This window comes from Pleuronectes platessa, chromosome 4 (genome assembly GCF_947347685.1).
Source record: "Pleuronectes platessa chromosome 4, fPlePla1.1, whole genome shotgun sequence".
Taxonomy (NCBI): Eukaryota; Metazoa; Chordata; class Actinopteri; order Pleuronectiformes; family Pleuronectidae; genus Pleuronectes; species Pleuronectes platessa.
The window spans coordinates 29,736,781-29,764,087 of NC_070629.1; the positions used below are offsets into that span (position 1 = coordinate 29,736,781).

At 46.1% G+C, this 27,307-nt stretch overlaps 1 protein-coding gene across 1 annotated transcript in view; it reads left to right on the top strand.

The window, feature by feature from the left end:
- The window catches only part of adamts3 (ADAM metallopeptidase with thrombospondin type 1 motif, 3), a 54,458-nt gene that overhangs the window by 1,227 nt on the left and 25,924 nt on the right, over positions 1–27,307 (top strand). Inside the window, exons 2-7 of the mRNA XM_053421122.1 lie at positions 1,880–1,985; positions 4,046–4,129; positions 4,397–4,553; positions 15,426–15,531; positions 22,806–22,949; positions 23,698–23,830. Of these exons, the coding sequence (XP_053277097.1) occupies positions 1,880–1,985; positions 4,046–4,129; positions 4,397–4,553; positions 15,426–15,531; positions 22,806–22,949; positions 23,698–23,830 (730 nt within the window). The remainder of the gene's footprint in view (positions 1–1,879; positions 1,986–4,045; positions 4,130–4,396; positions 4,554–15,425; positions 15,532–22,805; positions 22,950–23,697; positions 23,831–27,307) is intronic.

Genomic DNA, 27,307 nt, shown 5'->3' on the forward strand with positions numbered 1-27,307 from the left:
ATTAAACACGACTGGTACCGAGGTCCAGTTGAAGCAGGACTGCAGGATTAGATTTCCATCACGTAGATGCCAGGTCCCTTCTTCTGCTAATAATAAATATCCATGCAGCTCAAAACAGAATTCAAGTGGTGCACACTAGGACCAGAAGAGAAAAAGCAAGACATCCATTCACATGCATTCATATCTATGTAGTGTGTGGACAGCAGAACATGCAGATGAGTCACGAGGACAGATCAGACAAACCGGGACGAATCAGGAGGAGAGGACACTGGAAGACTCCCAGAGAAACTGAGGAGAGGACCTGGCAGCGAGGACCACGGGGATTAAACACACAACCCTCTGCAGGCTGTGAAGACGGGTTCGCTGCGTCACAGAAACAAAGACACAAAGACACAAGGGGGATTTGAACCTTCTCATTCTGTTCGGTTTCAGCAGGAAGCGTCTCTGGCCCAAGGTGTAACTGATCTCAGTTCACTTGGTTTGTCTCTGGGACAGAACAGGACACCGACATGTCTCCGTCTGTCGTCTGAGAGATCACCTCTCGTTTCCAGGTTTATTCTCTACTGAGCTTTATCTTCAGTTATGATAACGTTTAACTAATTCCAGAACTCTGATATTCTCTTCATATCTGTCGCTCTGGACTTGGATCTTAAATCGAATTCCTCACAGTCGTTAAAACCTCTGACCCCTGCAGAGACGCTGAGATGGTTTCATCTGAATCTGAATCCTGCTGCTGCACATTCCTCAGATCATCTGTGAAGTTTATTAACTCTGAAACTTTAAAGCAAAGCTCTTGACACTCGAGAGGACAACGCTCTACAAGGGGGTGGGGGGGGGGGGGGGGTTCTCAGTGGAAGCTGCCGTGTTGGAGGAATCGATCTCTAACAATCAGGCCCATAACTCCCATCAGTCCCCCCCCCCCCCCCCCCAGTCCCCTTCCCAGTGATGTATTGTGGTCATTTGAAGTTAGGACCCAGTGAACGTGAGCTGGATGAATAAAACTCCCATTAAGAGGAGGGAGAGGATGTAAAAGTATGAAGGGACCTGCGATGTCCAAACTGGGAGACTGATAACCCCCCCCCCCCCCCCCCCCCCCCCCCCGAAGGAGAGCCCAGCAGCGCTCTGCCATCTGATCTGAGTTCAGTGTTTAAAAGAAACGCCCATTACCGTTGTGGGTCGTGTTCGATCAGATTCTTGCTTCACTAAGTCCGAAGCTGTGAGTAATGGGTTCAGCCGCACAGCTGGGGGGGGGGGGGGGGGGGGGGGGGGCAGCGTTCAGGACTCTCACTGCTCCTCCAGCTCTGCGGCAACTGGAGAAAAGTCGATAAGGATGAAAATGCTGCTCTGAGGACAGTTTAGCCTGTGAATACATGCTGCTGGAATCTCCCTCCTCCTCCTCCTCCTCCTCCTCCTCCTCCTCCTCCTCCTCCTCCTCCTCCCGGCTCTGTGAGCACAACACTCACATTCTGTGCAATGAGGCGAATTAACCCGGAGAGGAATCAGCCGCTGTGACGCAGCCTGTCGCTTCAGTCCTCGTCCTCCTGGTGGCTGATGAGATGTTGTCAGAGAGCTGGACCAGATGTGGATCTGCTCCCTGATCCGATTGGTTCTCAGAGTCCTCAGCGAGCGTCAGCTGTCAATACAGAACACATGTGTCTGTGACATGTTTGATCTCCTAATCGAAGCTAATTACCTCATTTAAAACACGCAGCTCCTCTCTTGTGCTGTGATGAATCTCGACTGCAGGCTGGAGAGGGGAGCTCCCCACATGCTGCTTTATCACAGGGTGAGTTTGCATTTGGGGAAATGAGCTCATTTGCTTTCCTGTCAAGAGTGAGATGAGATCAATAGCTGTTTGAAATGTTCTGTGGTTCTGCAGCAGGGAGCTCGGGGTCCTGCAGGCGGAGCAGCAGCACAGGCAGCAGTGGGAACAGCTGGTGTGGCTGCGTCCCCAGTTCCACAGGATCGACAGCAGCATCTCAGAAGTTCACCAATTAACTCACTGCATCTAATCTGTGTAACTGAAGGTTCACAACAATGAACACAGCAGCTGGGAATCTATGAAACAGAAGGAAAACAAATACCTCCTGGTGAAAAGGGGGTGACACACGAAGAAGACACCGATGAAGAGTTTGACTCGATCTCTGCAGCAGAGTCACTTCCTGTCTCGGTCTGCTGCTCCTCCTCCTCTCACCTGCAGAAGGAGGAGCACATCCTCTGGAGACTCCACTCAGCCACCTGCAGGAGAGGCAGCTGATCACAGTTCAGTTCACGTCCGACAGCAGCCGAGCTTGTTGCAGCTCATTCCAGGTGTTTGATGCACGAAAGGGAAAAAACGGCAGATTCACTTCAATCTCTTCGGGTGTTTGTGATTTCAGGGAACAGGTACATGCAGTTATTGATCGTCTCAGATGAGGCGACAGCAAATGTTAGACTTCAGCTGACCCCACAGGGCGGAGCACAGATCACATTTAAAGATCGGAGAGACGAGACTTCACTGATCAGAGGACGTTTCCCATCGAGCAGGAAAAACAAGATCCAATCTCAGATTCAGGAAATAAGAGAAACCAGAAACCATCCTGGAGAGAATTTAATTTGACTTTTCACTTTGTTGATGTTCCATCTGCTAACGTGGATGAGGCGAGGTTAATAGGATGGGTAATAGGGTGATATACTACAGCTGAACACCAGGGGGCGACCTCCCTTTGTCATCTATCTTTAAAAACACTTTATGGGCTTGAATGATAACTACAACAACTGTGATTACAGTGTTTAATATATATGATATAAACACAGTGTCCATTCAGTAAGAATAAGTTTTAATATATACCACTTTTAAATAAAGCAGAGTAACAGTTTATTAAATAAATATATTAAATAACATTCATTAAATAAGAATGAAACTAAATTATTATAATAAATTCAAATACCCATGAAATCATACAATATGATAGAGCACTGAACTCTTCATCATCACTCAATTCTTCAAATGGAAATATAATATAATACAATGCATTGTAATGCTGTAGCTTATTAATGCATGATTCTACACTTCTGTATCTCTATATATGTTAATTTCACACCAAGGTTTAGTTATTGATGGATTTTTTTCTAAAGAATAGAAATGAATGGACGGGCTGATGCACCCACATATTCAGTGTGATAAGGAAACACACACACATGGAGTCATTCCAACAATCCATCATGTGTCTCAGAAGCTGCGTGGACATGACTCTGATCCCTGGAGGGGAAATTTGATCCATCTGCCTGATTACCAGCACACGCGGTCTGGGGCAGATAAAAGGAGCCTGGGTGTAGAGATGGTTTTCACTGCTCAGACCGGGGCCTCAGCTGGAGGCTCCACCCCCCCCCCCCCCCCCCCTTGCTCTGAAGCTGCTGGAGGACGTGAGTTCGATTCCCTGTGGAGCCTTCGCTGGTCCGACTCACCTGCATCTCCTCACATCTCCTCCACAGCTGCAGGGAGCTCAGGTGGCCTGAATACCAAGGAGCTTGTTCCTCACATCTCTGCAGCTGCATGCGTCTGTTTCTTCTTCACAGCGTCAGATCATTATTATCTCTGAGGCGCTTCTACCTGCTGCATACGAGAAATTGATCCGACCACATGAAGCAAATCAAACCGTGTGTCTACCTTGGTTTTCACACGTCGAGCCTTCGATGTGCAAATCAACCCTGAAATAACTTGTTTTTCATCCTGAGAAGTTGGAGCAGCACAAACTGCCGACTCGGTGATGTATGTGCTGATTGAGGATATGTGTTCTGCAGCCGTGTCTCCCAGGAACACGTCTCATTAGCTTCCTGTCTCCACCGGCGCTCACAATGCAACAAAGCAGTGATTGCACAGGTCTGTGATTAGAAGCATTCATGGAGCGACTCGAGGGAAAGGTTTTAATGCTCTCTCTCTCTCTCGCTCTCTCTCGCTCGCTGATGAAGTAGAAACCCTGAACCGACGGGGTTCACACGTCTTTACAGGAACCCCGTGCAGAGGCCTCACACTGATCACACCCCCCCCCCCTCTGCTCCTCAGGTGAACGAGATCTACCACGACGAGTCGCTGGGCGTCCACATCAACGTGGTCCTGGTGAGGATGATCATGCTGGGCTACGCCAAGGTGAGTGAGCAGGTGCCGTGTGTTTGACATGTAGGAAATGACAGGACTTCAAAAACACTAATGGCAGCTGAGAGCCTGAGAAACGCTTCCTCACGCTCCTGAGAGAGTTTGATCACATCCCAGAGGACTGATCTGAAAACAGCTTCACAGGAAGGAGCTGCAGCCTGAGCTCAGTTATTATAACCAACAAATGACACAAGTCATGAATATCAATCTATGTGATAGAATACTAATGTGGTCATTAACCCCCCCCCCCCCCCCCCCCAGTCCATCAGCCTCATTGAGAGAGGCAACCCGTCCCGGAGCCTGGAGAACGTGTGCCGCTGGGCGTTCGTGCAGCAGAAGGGCGACGCCGACCACGCCGAGCACCACGACCACGCCATCTTCCTCACCCGCCAGGGCTTCGGCCCCACGGGGATGCAGGGTAAGAGCCCCCCCCCCCCCCCCCCCATGACTCACTGGTGTGGTTCCCATCTGAATGTGCAGTCGCCTGACTCGTGTTACTGATGGACCCGAGGATGATCTGAGTAGATTTGAGTGATAAATGTTAAAAATGTTGAAAGTGAAAACACACAATCCTTCCACTAGTTATTGTTTAATGCTGCAAACTAACACACAGACATATTCAAACATCCCCTATGTGTGTGTGTGTGTGTGTGTGTGTGTGTGTGTCTGTGTGTGTGGGGGGGTAATAAAGAAGGAAGAGTTTCAGGTAAAGTGTGTTGAAAAGCCCTGAACAAGTCAAAAAACCCTTTATCACCAATATCAGGTGCAAATAACCGGACGGCTCCTCCGAGGGGAAACTCCCCCCCGGCTCCTCTGTGCTGCATATTTGGCAGATTCCCTTCATTTCTCTTCGTGTGGAAGCAGAAGTGGAAATCCTGAAAGTCTCAGGGCAATTTGCTCCGTCTGCCAGATATCGACCGCCGGCCGCGCTCCTGTTGTTTCCACAGCCGCCAGACGGAACCGAGGTAGAACCACTTACTCCCCGAGCTCGGCACTATAGAAGGCTCTCGGTGCCTAATGCCTTTTTATCACCTCCCTCTGAACAGCGGCGGCGTTTATTCTCCACTCTGCAGTCGAGCGTCGGCTTCATCTTTTCATCCGGACAATAGAGAGAGGATTCATAAGGTGCAATAAGCAGGGAGGTTTTATATCAGCTCACCAGGTGGAAGCGTCTGCTGACCTCACTGACCTCTGTCCGATTTAGTGAATTCATTCACAACTAGGGTTGCAAAGGGGCGGAAACTTTCCGGTAAATTTCCGGAAACTTTCCGGTGCACCATCTCATGTGTGGAGACATGTCACCTCAGCCAATGTAGAAGGAAAGGCTGTGTGCATTTATAAATACTGTGCAAAGACCTAAGTTAAGAATGACACAGATCCAGAAGCATATAGTCAAGTTTCCTCAGGGCTCAAATCAGCCTATGACAAAACAAAACGTTTATATTTATGTCTGTATATGACAAGGTAAATACAGTTAGTATAAATTACACACATCATTTTACATTTTTTTCCCCGTTAATTCCCGTATATTCCCGTATATTCCCATGGAAAGTTCCCCAATTCCCGGAATTTTGCAACCCTATTCACAACAGTCAATTTAATCATCAAAGCAAATTAATATCTGTTTTTATTATATATCTTTTCATATACATATAATGTGTTTATGCAGTTCTCAGTCATGCACACATTCATACAGCGGTTTTCATCAGGGGCCATTCGGGGGCCAGTATTTCGCCAGGTATCAAACCCCCGGCTGTCTGGTCAGTGGAGGAGCCGCTTCCCTGTGGACAGCAGATGTGTTATGAATGTCCTACTGCCTATGGAGGACCATAGAACATAGGGTCCCTGTCCCTCCTCTGGAGTCCCTGGATTCATTATGTGTTGTGAGTCAGCTTCTCACAGAGCTCATCCCACCGGCTCATTATTTCATTTCACTCCCACCTCGTTGGAACTCCGGGCGCTTTCCCTCCGAACCCCTCAGATGACAGGTTATTCAAAACTTGCTCCGTTAATAAACAAGCTTCCTGAGAGACTCTGACAGTTTATTCCCAAAGCAGTGGCCACTGTTAATTGGGCAGCGGGTGTGTAATTCCTCTGGACCACAGGAAACACGCTGCACAACACATATAGAGATATTTAGATATGTAGATATTTCTGGAGCCACTCGTAGTAATGAGTGAGCAGATAGTAAACACCCTTCCAGAAGTCCAGTCAGTGTTTATCCTCAGTGTCCAGGTTCACGTCCCTGTCTCGAGGCAGGCTGTTGGTTTTAAAAGATAAAACGCCGGCTCAGCAGTAAACAGCCGATAGACAGAGAGCAGCTGGTGAGTGTAGTGACGCCTCCTACACAATGTATGTGATCACCCTGCTCTATATGCAGATACACACACACACACACACACCTCTTTTCTGTTCACAACTTGTGTGTGTGTTCTTGTCTCTCTATACTCCTGAGGTCCAACTTGGTTCAAAACCATCACAAGTGATGATGTGAAGTTGTGAGGACGGATCCCAATGTCCCCAACAAGTCAAAGGGCTGATTGAGGGTCAGTCTTTGAGTTGTGATGATGTTGTGTTGAACCACCTGAATGTAGAACCAGAGCGACGTAGCTCCAGCACTGGGGTCAGATGGTTTTCAGATGGTTTTCAGAGCAGCTCCCCATGTGGTCGGAGGAGGGATCGGGTCCCAGGAGCCTCCTCAGTTCACACCTACCTCCTGGTAATGACTGGACGAGAACACCTGGAGGCAAACCAGTTGGTTTGACTGGGCGTCATTGAGCAGAACATCTTTACTAATAGATCGGGGGGGATTTTTGTATTTCACTGGATTCAACAAAACAAAGAGATGTTGATGAATCGTTTTTTCATTTGAATTCAAAGCGTGACGTCTCCGTGTGGTCGAGGTGGTTGATGTGCCCCCCCCCCCCCCCCCCGCTGAGATCCGTGTCGGATCCTTTGAACATGACGCTGACGTGTTTCAGGGACACTTCAACCTCCACATCTAATTAGCCATAAGTGCACGTCTGCATAATGTATGTGACGATAGCAGCTTATTATATTTTCCATACAGAAGAACTCTTTTATCTTCTCTATCGTACGTGAAGGATCACGATGCTAAAAGGTTCTCTGAAGTTCCAAAGGAATATTGAAGCGTTGATGAAAGTGAGAAGATTATCTGGTGACTTCTGGGTTTATTATAAGACAGGATGTTCTGTGGGAATAGAAAGTAAAGTCTGTTCCCTGTGTGAAATTGAGTTCAGGGAGCATTAAAAACATTTTACCTATAGGATTAGAACCATTCAGCCAAAGGTTCCTCGTCACAGCCGGGTGAGTTTGTTTCTTTGATGCCAGCAGCGAGGTTTTAGTTTTTAATCCCTCGACCCATTTTCATTTTTCTGTTGGACTATTTTGTCTAAGCATCCCCTCGTGGATCTGAATCAGGAAGTGGACGCAGGAAACCTTTTTAATTTCCTTTGACATTGAGCGATCGGACGTCATTCACCATTTTCCCCAGAGAATATTTCATTGATGTTGATGGAAAACAAACAAACATATGGAGGGAAACCTATATATCTGAGTCTGTGTAGTTTGGTTTGAATCAAAGGGACAGTTTGTGTTCCACTGGGAGATTTTCACATTCCAAAATGTGACAGAACGTAAAATAATAATGAAGAAAAAATAATGACTGTTGGCCTTTGAAGGGTTGAATCCTGATGTCAATTAAGCTTATAATTAAATTACTCTTTAACATGTTTATGGGAGGTTTCGGTCCTTTTCGTTTTTAAATCCAGAAACTGTGATAAACGGGCAGAAGAAGACGAAGCAGCTTATATTTTCAAAGATTCGTCTCTTTTTACATTTTTAATGAGAGCATCAAAAGCAAGAGTTAGAACAAGGTCACGTGTTGTGATTCCAAGAGCTCCTCACCTCTCACGGCTTTTATCAAGTACAGAATTAATGAGCTACATGCACACCATAAATAAAATCATCATATTATTAGTTATGATTAGTGTTTATGAGATGTAATGGGGATTATAGTAGCTTGTTATGAGCAGTTTAACACTCTGCAAATTGGTTGATGTACAACTTTGTTCGGTGCTAATTAGAAATATGAGCTGCACTGCACTAACACAGTGAACAGAGTAAACTACATGATAACATTTAGTTCAAAGAGTTTGTGTTTAATTGGAGGCAAAAAGCCTTTTGACAGCTTATATACAATAATAAATATTTTGTAAAACAGATTATCTCACTCTTTTCAGATACAATTCATTTGAATAATAAGATGACAGCAGCACTTTGAAGTATTTATTTCAACAAATACTATGAAAACATAATTTTTCTATCATTGATTATGATTTCCTGACTGTTTGGCTCAGATTGTACAGATTTTATATGAAACATCAAGAAATTTAAATCGTTTGTGGAACAAGAAACAATAAACTGTCTCAGTCCGTTTCAACCTGACTTGGATTTTTACAAACAAAGATATCACACCATCCTATTTTTTATTTGAGGTTTCTCTTCATTGTTTTCATTTCTCTACAAAAGCCAAATATCTTTAAGCTCCTTTCATTCTTTTCCAAGTGGAGCAGAGGAACAGTTAAACGCTTCCATTCCCAGTTATCTAAACGTTCTTTACCAACAATGAGCAGAAAGAGATTAGTGGAATTGATTTCGTTCTATTTATTGACACATTCACTAGAGTCAAGGTTTTTCTTTAAGGATATAAGAGCCGATGTGTTTCCTCAGTCTCAGAGCAGAAGGTTATAAATCGATGGAGCGTGACCGTCCCCACACACAGAAGCATCACTTCTCTTTGATACCATTAAAACCATGACGCCATGATGGTCTCAATGGTTCCATGTGAGGCTCGGGGGGGGGGGAGGCTGGATTATTTGATGATTGTCTGGGGAAGACATCGTTCACCACTGTTACATTCATGATAACCGCTGCAGGCACGATGTCATTATGCTCGGTGTTAGAGTGTGACATGATTTGAAATTGAGTCATTTTCATTGGCTGGGAAAAAACACAAACTGACCAGGGTTCAGCTCATAAACCGGGAGCAGCCAATAAGAGTTTGATAGAAACAGATGATGGTGAAGATGGGATGGAAACGCAGGTTTTTAGTTTCCCTGAAATATCAAATTTAATCAATCAGACGAAAAAGAACAAAGGAAATCTGCTTCATCACGTCGGTTTGATTCCCAAAGCTGTGATCCTGCTTCTCATGAAGCTGCAGTGAGGACGGCTCAGGTGAAAAGGATCTGTGATCTGATCTGAGGGCTGTTCAGCTGCAGCATGACACTTCACCACTAGAGGTCACTAGGTTCTACACACTGAACCTTTAAGCCTTCAGGGAACAGAAGCAAATAATAAACATCCACACCACTCACTGCGTCACACGCTGGATTCAGTCCTCTGTAAACCTAACAGAAGCTTTTATTATTTTAAACTTAGGACAAGATGGAGATACGTCCAAACGCACTAGTTTGATGTTAAGTTGACGAGCACCAGAAGATGTCAGGGACCACCAGTGGGTGCTAGGGACCACCAGTGGGTGTTAGGGACCACCAGTGGGTGCTAGGGACCACCAGTGGGTGTTAGGGACCACCAGTGGGTGTTAGGGACCACCAGTAGATGTTAGGGACCACCAGAAGGTGTTAGGGACCACCAGCAGGTGTTAGGGACCACCAGCAGGTGCTAGGGACCACCAGTGGGTGTTAGGGACCACCAGTGGATGTTAGGGACCACCAGTAGATGTTAGGGACCACCAGAAGGTGTTAGGGACCACCAGTAGATGTTAGGGACCACCAGTAGATGTAAGGGACCACCAGTGGGTGTTAGGGGCTACCAGTAGATGTTAGGGACCACCAGAAGGTGTTAGGGACCACCAGTAGATGTTAGGGACCACCAGAAGGTGTTAGGGACCACCAGTAGATGTTAGGGGCTACCAGTAGATGTTAGGGACCACCAGTGGGTGTTAGGGACCACCAGAAGGTGTTAGGGACCACCAGTAGATGTTCGGGACCACCAGTGGGTGTTAGGGACCACCAGTGGGTGTTAGGGACCAACAGTAGATGTTAGGGACCACCAGAAGGTGTTAGGGACCACCAGTAGATGTTAGGGACCACCAGAAGGTGTTAGGGGCCACCAGTAGATGTTCGGGACCACCAGTGGGTGTTAGGGACCACCAGTGGGTGTTAGGGACCAACAGTAGATGTTAGGGACCACCAGAAGGTGTTAGGGACCACCAGTAGATGTTAGGGACCACCAGAAGGTGTTAGGGGCCACCAGTAGATGTTAGGGACCACCAGTGGGTGTTAGGGACCACCAGAAGGTGTTAGGGACCACCAGTAGATGTTAGGGACCACCAGTGGGTGTTAGGGACCACCAGTAGATGTTAGGGACCACCAGTAGATGTTAGGGACCACCAGAAGGTGTTAGGGACCACCAGTAGATGTTAGGGACCACCAGTGGGTGTTAGGGACCACCAGTGGGTGTTAGGGACCACCAGTAGATGTAAGGGACCACCAGTAGGTGTTAGGGGCTACCAGTAGATGTTAGGGACCACCAGAAGGTGTTAGGGACCACCAGTAGATGTTAGGGACCACCAGAAGGTGTTAGGGACCACCAGTAGATGTTAGGGGCTACCAGTAGATGTTAGGGACCACCAGTGGGTGTTAGGGACCACCAGAAGGTGTTAGGGACCACCAGTAGATGTTCGGGACCACCAGTGGGTGTTAGGGACCACCAGAAGGTGTTAGGGACCACCAGTAGATGTTAGGGACCACCAGTGGGTGTTAGGGACCACCAGTAGATGTTAGGGACCACCAGTAGATGTTAGGGACCACCAGAAGGTGTTAGGGACCACCAGTAGATGTTAGGGACCACCAGTGGGTGTTAGGGACCACCAGTGGGTGTTAGGGACCACCAGTAGATGTTAGGGACCACCAGTAGATGTTAAGGACCACCAGTGGGTGCTAGGGACCACCAGTAGATGTTAAGGACCACCACTGGGTGCTAGGGACCACCAGTAGATGTTAAGGACCACAAGTATATGTAAGGGACCACCAGTGGGTCTTAGGGACCACCAGAAGATGTTAAGGACCACCAGTGGGTGTCAGGGACATACAGTATCTCCAGTTGTGTAACTTGTGTTTGAGCGTGTGCATCCCAACACACCCTCTTCTAGGGCTGAGGTGTAACTTGAACCTCTTGGGCCCCAGTCGGGATCTTTCCTCCTGATCCAGAGCGGCTGGCTGCAGCGCTCTACAGGCCCTCATGGTTCAGTAATGGTCGGGCACAGTTGGTGGATTCCCAGTTCTTTGGGCAACCTGCTGGTGGAGGCTGCAGTGAGACCCCGGCAGCCGACCTCCACTCGGGGAGCTGTTGCTCTGCTTCATGTCTTCTTCTCATTTGCTTCATCAGCAGCCTCCTCCCAGAGCTCTGTCCACGGCTCTGCTGAAAGGATCATGATGATGATAACTAAACGCTCAGAGGAGAAGCATTTTGTTTTTTAATTGCTGACATAAAGATAATTTTGTCAAGAGGAGAGCAGCTTTCATTTTTTAAATAACTAAATTAGCTTCTATGTGCATAATTGAGTGGATGCACTTATTTCTGGCTCCTGGAGGTGTTATGAATATTTAACGTGATCAAACAGGCGCACGGCTCCTCCAGCTGGCAGGTGGACGTGCAAAGAGAAAAATCCAAACTCATAAAATACTGAGAGAAACCAGAGGAAACAGCAGCAGGAACAGAGTGAGCAGGAGCCTGAGCTGAGACAAGCAGAGGACTGGACGCACAGGGACACATCAAGGGAGGCAGGGAGATTGGACACATCAGGGACAGACACACACAAAGAGAGGAGGAGGCACAGGGTGAGAGAAATCAATATAAAACTGGAAATAATAAGAGATCCAGAGATAAAGAAGTCAGGTGCCGTCCTCAGTCTGCGGGGCCGAGCTGTGATTGGCAGCTGGACCTTCAGGGCCGGATGGGAAACTCCCCCGGTTCATTAAAACTAAAGATGAGTGTGGACACATCTCTGGACAGTCGAGGATCCGTCAGTCGATCAAACACAAACACACACACACACACACAACACTGTGACAACCTGAGAGTTATTATAACTGGAGGTCAAAACAGAAGCTGCAGCTACTGACACACACGGTGTTTTCTATAATTCAGGCTGAAGGCTCCACCTCAGCTGTGAGTCTGACTCCAGGTCAGTTATACACGAGGAGAAGTCGAGTTGTGCGCATGTTACAGACCTGCTGGCTGTGTCAATTTAAACATCTCCGCTCTAACAGCTTCAGGTGGAAGAAGACGCCTCCACACGTCACACAAGGTCGATTCCCTCGACCAGCCATTAGACTCCTAAACTCCTCTGAACTGCAATAACTCCACCAAACCAGCACCGTGGCATACTTGCATATTTGCACTATTGCACAAATTGCACTATTGTTGTTTTATTTTATTTCTCTTTTCATCTGTAAATATATATATTTATATATATATATATATATATTATTCTCTATTTTAAATGTTGATATTCTATTTTAGTTTATTTTATGCTATTTCTATTTTATTTTTTAGGTTGTAATTACTCGAGCATTGCTAGAAGAGAGCCTGAGACTCAATTATTTCACTGCCAGCGACTGCTTGATGTTATTGTTGTGCATTTGACAATAAAAATCTTGAATCTTGAATATTGAATCTTGAGGATTTCCTCGACCTTGAAAGACTCGCTGGTCCAAAGCTGGAGATCTGTGTTGATCCCGCTCCACCTTCAGGGTTCAGGGGTTAATAAGTTTGAAACCTCAGAGATCAGCCTGACATCTCTCAGTCTGTAGAAAAACTCAAGACACCAAATTCAATGTAAAGAAACGTGGAATGAACTCTCAGACTCATTTATCTCAGAGAACGGCAGTTTTAGAAGCACAGTAGAGAATCTACAGATCATATTCATGAAGCCACTGGAGGGATTCTGAGATTTATTGTTGTTTTTTAGAGAAACAACACTTTTATTGACCTAAAGATAAAATATGACGCTTCATCAGCCTCGTGTCTGAGTTCCTCATCTCTCCTCTCGGCCTCATTTCCTTTCTCCACCTGTCACTGACCCGGCTTCGCTTTCTCTTTCACATCCGATAAGATTTCTTCATCCTCTCATTCTTCTTCCCCAGATCTGCATGTGTTTTTATTTGCGATCTAAAAAAACTCTGTGATTACAGGACAAATAGTTTTATGAAGTTTTACGAGCTGGAGGAAACTTTCTGTTCTGAGACGCCAGTGAAAAGTACAAGAGAAGTAAATCGACCCGAATGTACCAAAAGAAAAGAACAACAACCACATTAACTTTTCTACTTAAACATATTTTTCTTCTTAATGGTTCTCAGATATTAGAAACACTTTATTGATGCTCTGTTTTCAATTGTATTGATGCACATCAGCTCATTTCCTCCAGCTGATGGTTCTTCTGTGTCTCATTGTCTGTTCAGTTTTAATCGCTTCCATTCTCCAAAGTGCTGCTCGTGGTGGGAACTGTTGGTTTCTCTATAAACTTAAGGTCTCGACCTCGGACTGAACAGAAAATCTTTCACAACAATGGAATCTTCATTTAGCCGTGGACTTTAGTGTGAAGCACTTTGTGACCTCGTTTAGACAAGTGCTACACAAATAAAGTTTGTGTTTTGTACAAAAAGTAGAAAACAAGTTGTTGAAATCGGCCTTTGAATGTCCTCACACATAATATTATGATTGAACTTTCAGTTTCCACCGGGGGAATCAGAAAACCCGTGTTCCTCCTCGTTCCTACTGGTTCAGCAGATGATGAGTGGGAGTTTCCCTCCTGGAGGCTGAGCAGGGTCATGTCAGGCTTTTAGTTTTTGCTTAAATATTTAATAGTTAGAGCTTCTACTCAAGATTCAGAATTAGTTCATTTGTGCTCCAGTGTCGCGATGAGTATTTCATTTTTTATCATTTCAAAATAATGTTATGCTTCTATGTTTTCCAAAGTTTTGGGAGAAAATAAGAATCAGGAGACACGGGTCTGTTCTCATTGAGTCGAAGTTCGACTGTAATATTTACCTGACGCTCTCTCTCATACAACAACACAACAACACAAAAACACAACAATGCAACAATATCGCAGCAGTAGCTGGTAGTGGCCATATGAATTCTATTAATACCTAATATGGCTCCAGCTTCCTGCAAACAAAGGATAAGTGGATAATTGATGGATTTGGACAAAAGGTCATAATCAATCAGCTGATAATTGGAAAAAGACTTTGAGAGAAGGTTCGTTTGTTTATTTCTCAGCACGATGACACAAACTGTGGCACATTGGTTCAGAAAGAAGCAGTTTATTAATTTACTAATATCCCAGGAAATACCTCAGGGATCCTTATGAAATGAATCAGAGGTATTTAAGGAGCTGATTTGTATGTGTGTGTGAAATTGATTGAATTAATGGAAGTGTGGGATGTTGGCGGAGGAACGAGCTTCATCAGTTTCCTGTTGTCGAGCAGAACTCATCAACACATGCATCATAATTATAGTTAATGTAATTTTTCTGTGTTTCATTCAATCACGCTCACAGTTTAATTGTTTTTGTAATTTTCTACTAATTTGCATCAGCAGCATCTTTGTAAGAACACGTCTGGAACTTATCGTTTTAATCAGCGGAACAAAGAAACATCTTTTTATGATGAGTCACTTTTATATAATGCTCACAATTAGACTTTGTTTATATTGAATATTAACTAATTCAAACACAACTGCCGTCTTTGTCCTGATCCTGAGTGTGTAAGAGTGTTCATAGCTTAAACACGTGAAGTTTGAGGCCCCACATGTTTGACGTATGTTCTGGAGTCCAGATGCATTCACACACAACACAACAAAGATAAAAGCAGAATTCACACTAAGAGATGAGAGGAATTCAAAAAACAGTCAAATGTGTGCACGTTGTTTTTCCATGTGTTTGTTATTTAAACCTCATTTGCATAAGAGTCATTGCTTCCAGAGCTGATTTCACTTTTGGTTTTTCACATTTCTTTGAATAATTCATGAACACAAACTTCCACAAACCCGGTTAATGCATCCAAAGGTGCCGAGGTCCTCAGGAGTGAAATGTTGTGTGGAGGTAAAAACCAGAAGCAGCTGAATGAAGAGAGAGGGTTCGAGAGAAACCTGTTCTGTCTTCCAAGGAGCTCCTTCTCACTTGTCTCCTGCAGCAGCTGGAATAACCTTCATCCTTCTTGTCCCCCCTTGTGTCCCTCAGGTTACGCTCCGGTCACTGGGATGTGTCACCCTGTCCGGAGTTGCACCCTCAACCACGAAGACGGCTTCTCCTCCGCCTTCGTCGTGGCCCACGAGACAGGACATGTGTAGGCTCCTCTTCTTCTCTCCTTCCTCCTCCTCCTCCTCCCAGCGACACTGACACGTGGTGCAAATCGTCCTTAAGACCACAGCTGCACGTGTTTAGTGAACCTCTTTGTTTCCTGTGTGATCTGGATGATAAGCGACTCCGGGGACCTTTAAGGACGCCGGCCTCCAGCGCTCTGACAGCCGGCGTGTTGGCCTTATTGAATTTCATGGTTTGTTTGCTGAGCGCGTGTTCAGCAGCTCGAGGAGTCGGCCTCTGTTTGTTATCGTGTCTCTTTCCCCCGTCGCCACGGGTCGTCCACATGAAGACCCAGCGGGGGGGGGACCCACTGCCTCCTGCACACAATGAGCACCGGTGATATCATGAACACGTAGTGACGGAGGAGTCCAGCGTCCCCGAGTGTCCACGGGGATCCACGTCCATTCATCTCACAGCTGTAGGGATTAACCAACATGTCGTCCGGACCTAAGAGCCGAACGAGAGAGCAAAGACAAACCTCCAGCTCCTGAGATGAAGGGAACTAATCAGTCTGTGGAACCAGGAGACAGAGTCTAGACCCAGAGATCTGCTGTCTGCACCACAGGACCCAACGTATGAGTCTGAGCGACCCAACTGCACAGGTCCTCGTTGGGGGACTTATTGTGGATTGCTTATATTATCTTATTATGACAGAAACCGTCTCAGAAACATGTATTTCAACTTTTTACTTTGTTCCATAGTTCAATCCACTGCTGTAGAGGAGGCGGGGCTTGTGACCTAAAGGGCAGCCAGCCACCAGGGGGCGATAGAAGAGCTTTGGCTTCACTTTCTGGTTCCGTCGTGTCTTCATTACTCTCTATGAGAAAAACTATTTTAACCTTCATTCAGTAACTCGTACTTTGTGATCAGTGGCTTTTAGAGGGAGCTGGAGGAATATTTCAGATTTCATATTTGCCTCAACTCTGCAATCTGCAGGAACCTGGAGGCTGTTCCCACTTTTCTTTAAAACGTTCCTCTCTCTAAAGAACGATCACATCTGCTGTGTTCATTCTACAGATTCTAAAGAAAAGCTCAGTGGGAACAACAGGCGTCAGAGAGAAAATCATTTGAATGTTTGAGGACCACAAACAGGACGTTTGTAGTTTTATCCACAGCGACTGGTTCAGAGGGAAACTGTCTTCAAACCAGTTGATGCCAGGATGTTAGAGAATTGGGGCTTGATGATGCAACACCACCAGAAAGCACATGTGAGGCTTGTGTCTCTCTGGGTTTTAAAATGTTCCTACTTCAGCTGGAAACCTGTTGTGTTTTTTATCTGTTGCTGAAAATCGGAATTGACTTGGACGCCGGCTGGTGGTGCAGAGGAAAAGAGACGCCATCGAAACAGGGACCAGCTGAGACAGCAGGTAGCCATCAGGCTGAATGTCTCCTGGAGCGAGACATCACAGACTGAGACACGGTGGTTGATGCTCTGCAGCTGAGCCTGGGGACGAGAGGGACGAGAGGGACGAGGGTTCGTCTTCAGGGAGACTCTGACTCTGCCGTTACAAAGGAAATGGCAGAGAAGGAAATGGGAAACCGGGGGGGGGGGGCAGTCAGTTAACTCCTAATGAGGACGGAAGGTAAACTAATAGAATGATGATAATGATAATTGAAACCGGGGACGTTGCTCTGCTTGATTAGCGTCTTGACTCCGTGGAGCCGGGACATTTACAGAAGGACGACTGTTCAGCCAATCAGGGGAAATGATTCCAGTGAGACGGTCGACGGGTCCGAGCTCGACCCCGGCCTCTTCTAGTGTGCGTCAGCCGGCTGATAACATCATGGTGTGTGGGTCTGTGTGTGAGGAGCATGTGTGGAGGATCCTGTCCTGTGAGAAAATTCAATCAGGGAACGATTCCAGTGATGTGAAACAGGACAGAGCGTCCGTGTGAGCCCTGGACCACACGATGGGTGGGATGTACTTCCTGTAGTGTTGTCGTCCACCACAGCTTCAGTCATTACTGGTCAGTGTGTCGGGGGTGGGGGGGGGGGTGGCTGTGGTGAACATTAGAATTGGGTCACCTGACACTTTCTGACCAATCACAACACACAAGCTGCTCTATTCTGCTCTATGACGTCAGCTCCTCTGTCTGATTGGAAAACTCAATTTAATCCTTTTAGGGAAATTGACCCTTTTAACTTCATGGATAAAAGGCTGGAATAAGAATATAATTACAATTAGAAGAAGAATAATTATTAATTGAAGGAGGTTAAATGTAACATTTGACTTGCAGATGTGTCCGGCCTCCTGTGAAGGTCTGTGAGACCCTGAGGCTTCTCCACAGGGTCCACGTGAGGCTCTTTTTAAACAGACCTTGTGTTTGATTTGTCGAGTCTTTGTGTGTTTCAGCTTTTGTGTAGTTTCCTCCACTCAAACTCCAGCAGTGTGTTCTTCACTCTGCATTAACCTCTCAAGCAGGAACGTGCACGCTGCTCTCGAAGCTCCGGCTCGTTGCTTTTCACCTTCCTCATGTTGAGTTATTCATAAACAGCTGTGGTGCACAGCTGTTTGCCCATGAGTGAGGGATCTGTTTCAAACCGGCTCTGGGATCCTAAAAGCATCAGCTCTCCTTTATATACAAATATATACAAATATACAACTAAAGCAATTTGATACACAAACAGAGAAGAAAAGAAAAACTACGAAAGCAAACAAAACACAACAACAACAACAACAACAACAACAACTGGCTGTTAAATGCTTGCAGTGGCAGATAATAATGAATACACATGTGATTATGCTCATTCTCACTATCACACCTTCTCTGACCTTCAACTCTCTCACTCACACACAAGCACATCCACCTGCATTAATTGAGCAATTTAAAGATGATAAATAAGGAACCAGAAACATATTCATAACAATACATAATATTAAAAGAGGAAAAAAATAAAATAGCGACGCCTCCATCCAGGGGCGTGCACATCTGCTCCTCGGTTTCAATGAACCAGTTGTTGAGATGATGAAGACCTTTTATTTTGTAGGACTCGTCAAAGATGGCGTGCAGTGTTTGTCAGGAGGAGAGAGAGTCCCTCATCCTCTTCAGGTAACTACAGGAATCACGTGACATCACAGATAGAGGAAACCTGGATATTTAAGATATTAAGATATTTAAAAGACTCCCTCTGCATCCAGATGAAACTGAGACACATCCTCACGCTGCCTGAGTGGAGCATTAGAGCCAGCAGGGACTCGGCAGCCTCCTCACCGGCTCTTTGTTGCAGCGGAAAGAGGACATTGATTAATTCAGCACAAAAGAAACATGGTGCCACAGAAGAAATGCAGCAAGAAAAGCAACAAAGAGGAAATCAGGAAGAAGCTGTGTCAGACGCACTCACCCACACACAGACTGACAGCTGGGCGTGCGCTGGCTTCCTGAAGCCTCCTGATCGTTAGAGCTTATTCCACTTGTTTCAAATGGATGTGTTAGAATGTTCTGCTTTGTTCACGGGAAGCTCCCGTTCACCTTCTAAATCTCACACAGGAGGAAAACCAAGAAGCTTCAGGTCCTGGCGTGTGTTAGTGAACCTGGGGAAGGACTGTGTTAGCAGAGCAGCTGCTGGAAACCAGTAAAGTCTGAGTCTTATCCCACTGACAAACATATATTTATAAAGCTCCTCTCACACACAGAGCAACATTCAAGGAGCGAACGAAACATTTAATAATTTGGCTAAAGGCACTTGTGAATTAAAAAAGCCTGAAAGCTGCTGTAGCACTTCAACATTTCACCCAGAAAAGAACTGAATCTGAATATTTATAGATGCTTATAGCAAACGTGACATTCAGAGCAAGTACATCGGTCTATAGACTGGTGCACAAACAACACAACAGCCTGTACACTGGTGCACAAACAACACAACAGCCTGTACACTGGTGCACAAACAACACAACAGCCTGTACACTGGTGCACAAACAACACAACAGCCTGCACACTGGTGCACAAACAACACAACAGCCTGTAAACTTGTGCACAAACAACACAACAGCCTGTACACTTGTGCACAAACATCACAACAGCCTGTACACTGGTGCACAAACAACACAACAGCCTGTAGACTGGTGCAGAAACAACCCAACAGCCTGTACAGTGGTGCACAAACAACACAACAGCCTGTACACTGGTGCACAAACAACACAACAGCCTGTACACTGGTGCACAAACAACACAACAGCCTGTACACTGGTGCACAAACAACACAACAGCCTGTACGCTGGTGCACAAACTACACATGGATAATAAACAGTTTTTCTAGTCGTGCTGATCAGTCAGTGTCACATTCACTTTCTATCAAACACAGATCAGCACCAGTTAATGAGATATTATAATGTGTTTCAGAGTCTACTGACAGTTTTATAATACTTATCTTTCATGCATTATAATTTCTGAAGGTAGCAGATTTGATCCTGTACATTGGAAACAGTGCTGCTGCAGAGACTTGTCAGAAAATGGAGCATAGTGTTCAGGTCACAAAGTCGAGATCTTACCCACAATGCAGTGCGTCACCTGACAGACACAGGGCCACTTCCAATCATCTCTTTAATCTCGAGCTGTCAACACGTCGTGCTCCAGCTGTAGCTCCCCCCCGCCCGCCCACCTCCTCGCCATCACTCTGCTCCTGAGCTCAGAACCGCCCGGTGTTCGATGCCGGGGTCTCTGAGCCGCTGCCGCTCTTTGCCAGAAGGCTCGAGGCAGCGGCAGGGAGTCGTGCTCTCCTCACATGAGGTCTCCCAGAGCAGAGCCATGCGCCAAATATGACTTTCAAATAACTTGAGATGAAGGTTAGAGAAGACGGATGATAACTGGGTCAAACTCTCAGAGCTCCAGAACAGCTTTCTCTGCTGGGTCGGACTTGGACCAGTGCTTCTCCCAGTGCTTCTCCCGGTGCTTCTCCCGGTGCTTCTCCCGGTGCTTCTCCCGGTGCTTCTCCCGGTGCTTCTCCCGGTGCTTCTCCCGGTGCTTCTCCCGGTGCTTCTCCCGGTGCTTCTCCCAGTGCTTATCCCAGTGCTTTTCCCAGTGCTTCTCCCAGTGCTTCTCCCAGTGCTTCTCCCAGTGCTTCTCCCAGTGCTTCACCTAGTGCTTCACCCAGTGCTTCACCCAGTGCTTCTCCCAGTGCTTATCCCAGACCTTTTCCCAGTGCTTCTCCCAGTGCTTCTCCCAGTGCTTCACCCAGTGCTTCACCCAGTGCTTCTCCCAGTGCTTCTCCCAGTGCTTCTCCCAGTGCTTCTCCCAGTGCTTCTCCCAGTGCTTCTCCCAGTGCTTCTCCCAGTGCTTCACCCAGTGCTTCACCCAGTGCTTCTCCCAGTGCTTCTCCCAGTGCTTCTCCCAGTGCTTCTCCCAGTGCTTCTCCCAGTGCTTCTCCCAGTACTCCCATTAGATTTCAACTGGCCGTGAGGAGCAGAACCTTCTGGCCCGGTCCTCATTACACACAAACACCAGATGTCCTGCTCTGCGCTGCCACTATTTAAATGTTTTTAGGAAGTTTTGCAGAAAGTTTTTTCTTATTAATGAGTTATTAAATTTGCATGAAATCTAAATCTTATAATTTCTCTTTCTCGGCTCCATATCAGAGCCACATTAATAAACATCTGCTCGACCCGTTAAGAGAAGTCACCCACACTCTCTGGGTCGGGGGGGGGGCAGAGACAAAAGTTTTTAAAAGTTTGCTCGACTCACATTTATTATGTTTCATATTATTATGAGTAATGAGTCACCATGAACTCCGGTCTGTTGAATACCTGAAGCTGGAAATTACAAACAAATCAAAAGACCTGGATAAATGAATATTAAATGAAGCTTAAATAAAGATAACGATTCACAAAAGGTCTCCGCAGCCGCGATGACAGTTTCCACGGATGTCGCGGAGGTGATGATATGAGTTCATGTTTCAGTTCACTAGAGATTTAAACGTCAGACGGAGAGGAGGAGCTGGTTTGAGGGAACCTTCATCACTGAACCTGTCTTCGTGGGTTTAAGTGAATTCTGACGCGTCCGCCCAGTTGGTTTGGAAATCACACGAGTGATCTGAGGATGGATTCTGCTGTGCATGATTATTTAGTAATTAGTAATTAGAACCCTGGCCCTGTGTTTATGGACTGGTCTCGCTCCAGTGGATCGTCTCCGATCAGCAGCGATTTGATCTGGAGAGTCGACGGTGACGGGAGATGATTCACCAATGAAAGGTTCAGATTGTTCTTCAGGGTCTGAGTTGAGACAGGACGTCCCCTGACGCTGGTGGAGCTGAGATTCATTCAGACTCTGGAATGAGCCGTGAGTCTCAAACAGGCTCAACTGGTGCCGTGTGTGTGTTCAGCTGGAGTTTCAAATCAGACAGAGACGAGGCTTCTCAGTGGATTCATTTTAATAAACCGCGGTTTGTCAAAGATCGGCCGATTGCAGGTGACAACAACAACAACCCCCCCCCCCTAACGAAGCCCCAGGCTAAAAGCCTCCTCGTTACTGAGGTTCGGTTGAAGAGAGAAATGTCTGTCAAGCATCTTAAAACCTCAAGTGGCACAAAGTAGAAGCCACATCTCCGCCAACGTCCAAAACTCCCTGTAAGTTAAATCAGGCCTCATAAACAAACCCACAGAATAATTCAGATCCTGAAGTCATTCCTCTGTTGAGTGAGGAAAGCTCAATATCCACGAGTTGTTTCCTTCAGGAGATTCACATGTACACAGGCAGGAGACTGGATTTGCTTTGTTTCTCCACTTCTCATCCAAGAGGCTTCCTCAGTCCTCACAGGGTTCCCCCCGGGGGGATTCGACCCCATGCCTGTTAAAACCACACAGCTCCAGACATACAGGTTCAGACCTGCAGAGGTTTAGAACCTGAAAACCCCCCCACTGGGCCTCTTGGATGAGATATGATGTAAGAAATCCCAGATCCCTCTCGTCTGAATGTCCCATCGTCCCTCCAAGTTCTCTGGACCAAGGTCAAAGGGGGATTTGCTCTGAAGGATTCTCTTGAAGGTCATATTTTCATACAATGATATGAAATGTCACGGTCAGGAAACAGGAAGGACACGAGGACTGAAGGAAGAGGGCTGATAATAATAACTGTGACCTTTACACACAGAGAGCTGCTGTGATGTCCTTCATGAGCTGTGGAGTTGAACCGGATGTGATTCTTACTTCGTTTCACTGAGTGTATCATCCTCTGTCTTCTGAAATCAGAATTAAAGGTTTTGTTTCATGTTATGTTAAAAAGTCCTTTTTACTGAGCCTGTTCTCGTCTGTCCTCGGGGGGGCAGGCTGGGCATGGAGCACGACGGCCAGGGAAACCGCTGCGGGGACGAAACCACCATGGGAAGCGTGATGGCTCCACTGGTGCAGGCGGCCTTCCATCGATACCACTGGTCCATGTGCAGCGGGCAGGAGCTGAAGCGCTACATCCAGTGAGTTCATGCACACACACACTTCTGCCCCCCCCCCCCCCCCCCCCACACACACACATCAGACTCTCTCACTCGGCTCCGAGGGAATCGATCCCTGACACACAGGATGTTCGGTGGAGCGGGAGTCGAGCTCATGACTTTCAATCTATAACCATACGTTGCTCTGTGCTGCTCTGTTAGAGCGGCTCACAGCCAGTGGATCCCTTTCAGTGGAAAATCTATATTTAGTATGGAAAGTGTAGCTACACAATGATGTTGTGAGGTCGCGCACGTGAAAGCTTGTGTGTTCTGAGAGGGGGGGGGGGGGAAGCTGCTGTGACATGTGGAGCATCACTGAACTCCTGGTTCCAACTCAGCTGGAGCACTGACACGTGTCACACTGATATCATTATACATAATCATATATCATTGATTGGTTGATGGCTCACTTGGAGCCGAAGTCATTTGATGAATTCCGGTGCATTAACTTTAAGTCTGTGAAGCCACTTCTACACTGATTGAATATAAACAGTGGAGATAAGTTTTGAGTGGAACTTAAAATATTTGCAATAACGTGCAATAAAATGTTAAAACCTGAATTCAATCAATTAGGAATTATCTGGACTGTATTGGCACAAAGAACAAATAAGCTGCGTCTTCATAATAAACACATCTCGTGTCCGAATCAAACCAAATCCATAAATCCATGTCCCTGGATGTTTCTTTCTGGAAAGATGCACAAACCTCTTCTTCTCTTTTCCTTTAACAGCACGTACGACTGCCTCCTGGACGACCCCTTCAAACACGACTGGCCACAGCTGCCTGAGCTCCCCGGCATCAACTACTCCATGGACGAGCAGTGTCGCTTTGACTTCGGAGTGGGCTACAAGATCTGCACCTCGGTGAGTACCGGGGTTTCCCTGTGGAGCCGTGGGTTCGGTCCTGAGAGGGGAGAGCCTGAGATGAGCTCAGCAGGAAAGTTCTGTTGAGCTCTGAGGAGGAAGACGTGCAGGAGATGGTTAATGAATCATATCGACTCACTTCTGATGTGTTTCAAACACGGTCACACACGTTAACATGCTACACATTCTGTCACACACTTTTATCTCCTCTGGCAGACAACCACTGTCCCCGTTGTATCAAAGGAAGACGCCCATTAGAGACATGGAAATAAAAAAGTTTCTCTTTCATCCTGTGGAAAACTGGAAAAGTTCTATTGTCATCGTTTCCTTTTTGTCACTGGTGACAGGTTCTGATATTTTATGGTTGATTCAATATTGATCAGAGGTAGGAAGTCTTTGTATTGTGTTGTAGTAGTTGTACAGAAACAAGCCACAGAAGATCACAGCCTCGTGTGAGTGATCGATGTGAGGATTGTGTTGCTAGTGTCGAGCCCGGCAGCAAATCTCCTGCTCTCCCAACTCGAGCTCCTTCTGGGACATCGTGACTTGAAAGAGCTTGAATCACTCAGAGGACGAGGACCTAGTGGATTGACATTTGTGGACAGAGTGAGCGTTGAAGGACCAGCAGGGACCTGGGGGGGGGGGGGGGGGGGGGGGGGGGGATTCTGACTCAGATCTCCACTTGCTGATTCAGCTCTTGACTTTAAATCAAGGTTGTAAAATCTTTAAGGGCATTTTGAGTTTCAGTGCTTCCCTGATGATCCGGCCTCACCAGGACAGAGAATCAGGTCGTTTCCACACCGGGTGTCTGTCGACTTCTCAAATTACTCCTGAGTGTCAGTTGTTTGAATGACACAGATCAATAGATTATAAAACTTTGTTCACTTTCTTCGGCAACTCAAGGTTTTATAAAACTCCAGCAGATGCTTTGTTCTGAGGCATCACCAATGGTGGAAGAATAATTTAAAATCTTCAAATCAAAGATGCTTTTTCACAATATTCAGGGTCATGGAAAATTTGGAAAAGTCATGGAATTTTCAAATTTGTTTTTCAAGGCTTGGAAAAGTCATGGAAACAAAATAAAATCCCAAAAGTTTTGGAAAAGTCATGGAAATTTGTTATATTCATATTTTCAAGTCGTTAATTTACGCTGAGTTTTAAATAATTCATATGCTTTTAAAGAAATACGCTCAAAATATAAGCAGGCCTACTTGGGTTTGTGTCATTTAAGGTACACTGTATGTCTTGGAATTCTCATTGTTGGTTTAATTACAACATTTTGTCACTTTTTCGCGTAAACACCGAGATTTCACAAAATGTTCGGTCGTGGAAATGTGGTTTAAGGTTATTGATAAGTCATGGAAAAGTCATGGAAATCTATTGGTCAAAATGTGAATGAACCCTGAATATTTTATAAGAGCTTTGCTTCAGATGGCTCAGTTTTCTGTAAAGGGTTAAAACCCCACAGAGGATAATCACCATTAGCTTCAGAGCCTGTCAGCACATTTCTTTGGTTCTCCTGCTGTTTCACGGTCGGATCTCACGGTTCTTATTGGACTGGTTTCCTGACGCAGCAGCAGCTGTTTCCAGTGAAACCACTGTGATATCACACGATCTGCTCCCAAACCAGAGGCTGACAGACGGGCTCACACACTGGAGCTTATCGCAGTTTATGAGCCACATATACATATATATCTCCCACAGGAGTTAGTGAAGCATAAAACAAAGAGAGCGAATATTCAGCTCTCATTATTCAGGCGGTTAACACAAGACTTCGATTTCCAAGAGATTTCATCATTCTGTTATTCTGCCTCGTGGCTGATAATCTAATATTCAGCAGATAGCAGCCGTCTTCACTCTGAGGGATCTTCACGCGTTCAGTCCAAAGTATTGTTAACAGCTGAAGCGTGAATCAATAACTGATTGATTCACGCTCGAGGTGAAACCGAAGGTGTGAAGATCTCAGAGCAAAACGAGAAGATTTAAACTCCACTGATGAGCAGAGTGAGTGGAACGGGGCAGATCTAGAATCAGTGCTTGACTCTCGACTTCCTGTGAGAGCTCGATGACCCTTCAAGCACCTTCACACACTTTGAGACGTGGACTCTGGAGCACGTCAGCACAGTGTGTGTGTGTGTGTGGGGGGGGGGGGGGTCCAGCCTTTATCTGGACTCTACTGTTCACAAATGAGCGTTGACAGCAAGACAAACATCTCATGTCATTGTTTGATTAAAATGTTAGAGATTCATTATGTCAGTAATTCAATCTTCTGCTTTTATATAATGTTTATATCAGTTTCTGCTGTTTTCCTGTGAGTCAGAGTCGAGCAGCAGCAGATCACAGAGGAAGTCACGGTGTCTCAAACTGACTGTTCACATTTCACGAGTGGAAATCACATGACTCACTTTGAATTTGTGAGTGTGGGCAAATTAAACCAATGGCAGGAGGCAGTGCACTGATTTAAGAACCTCTCTGCAGTTCAGACACACAAGTGCACAAACACACTGCAGCACCGACCCACGCAAAGTTGGTGAAGGTTGCAAGTTTTAATTTTTAAAGCAAAAAGGATCAAGCTTCAGATTTTCATTTCAAATTCATCTCAATCCGGACTGAAAGGTCGTCGCAGCCCAGATACCAGTATATTAATGTTCCTCGGTACATAAAATTCAATATTCCTTCCTCACAGTCACAGTGTGATGAGTCCAGCGTGGAGGATCCACCCAGACGAGGCAAACAGCCTCAACCTGGTTCCTACTCAACCCTTTGTGTGTGTTGGGTCTTCAGATGAAAGCTGCACTGGAGACAGACGTGTCTTTTAATACAAAACATGTTCCAGGGAGTGAATGAATGAAGGAAGTGGCAGAATGAATCAGACTCCATTAGTTTCCCACCAGTCCCATGTCCCATGTACAGAGATCAGGTCCCATTACCAGGAAGGTCAGGCGGGGGAGCAGGCAGGCGTCCAATCACGCGAGTCGGCTGAGGGTTGTCGGGTTGAAGGTCAGAGCTCTGGTAGATGCTCCTGGAGAAAGTTCTTCTGGGAGAGGAGGATTCAGACCATGCACACATCATGAGGATTGAAGCACTGGTTTAATGTGTATGATTAAAACCCAGCTCCAGATGAACATGCTGAGCTCAGACGGCTCCCTGTAGATAACATCTCACATGAGACCAGCTCACGAGCTCTTCACCTTCAGTCTGTGACCTCCAGGCACAAGAGACCTGCTTGTCTCCCTACGTGCATTCAGAAGATAAGGAAAGTGATCAGCTCGTCACGAGAAGCCACAGAGTCAAACAGATGTATATCAATGTGGATGAGACTGAACCGATCACATGGGAACATGGATCAGTGAACTGTTAGAAGAATAGAGGCTCAGAAGCAGAAGGTTTGACCACGATCAGGAGGAGAGTTCACGTGGAGCTCAGAGCAGAACCTGAGGTTTGTGTTCAGGAGCAGCTGAGGGCGTCTCTTCATTC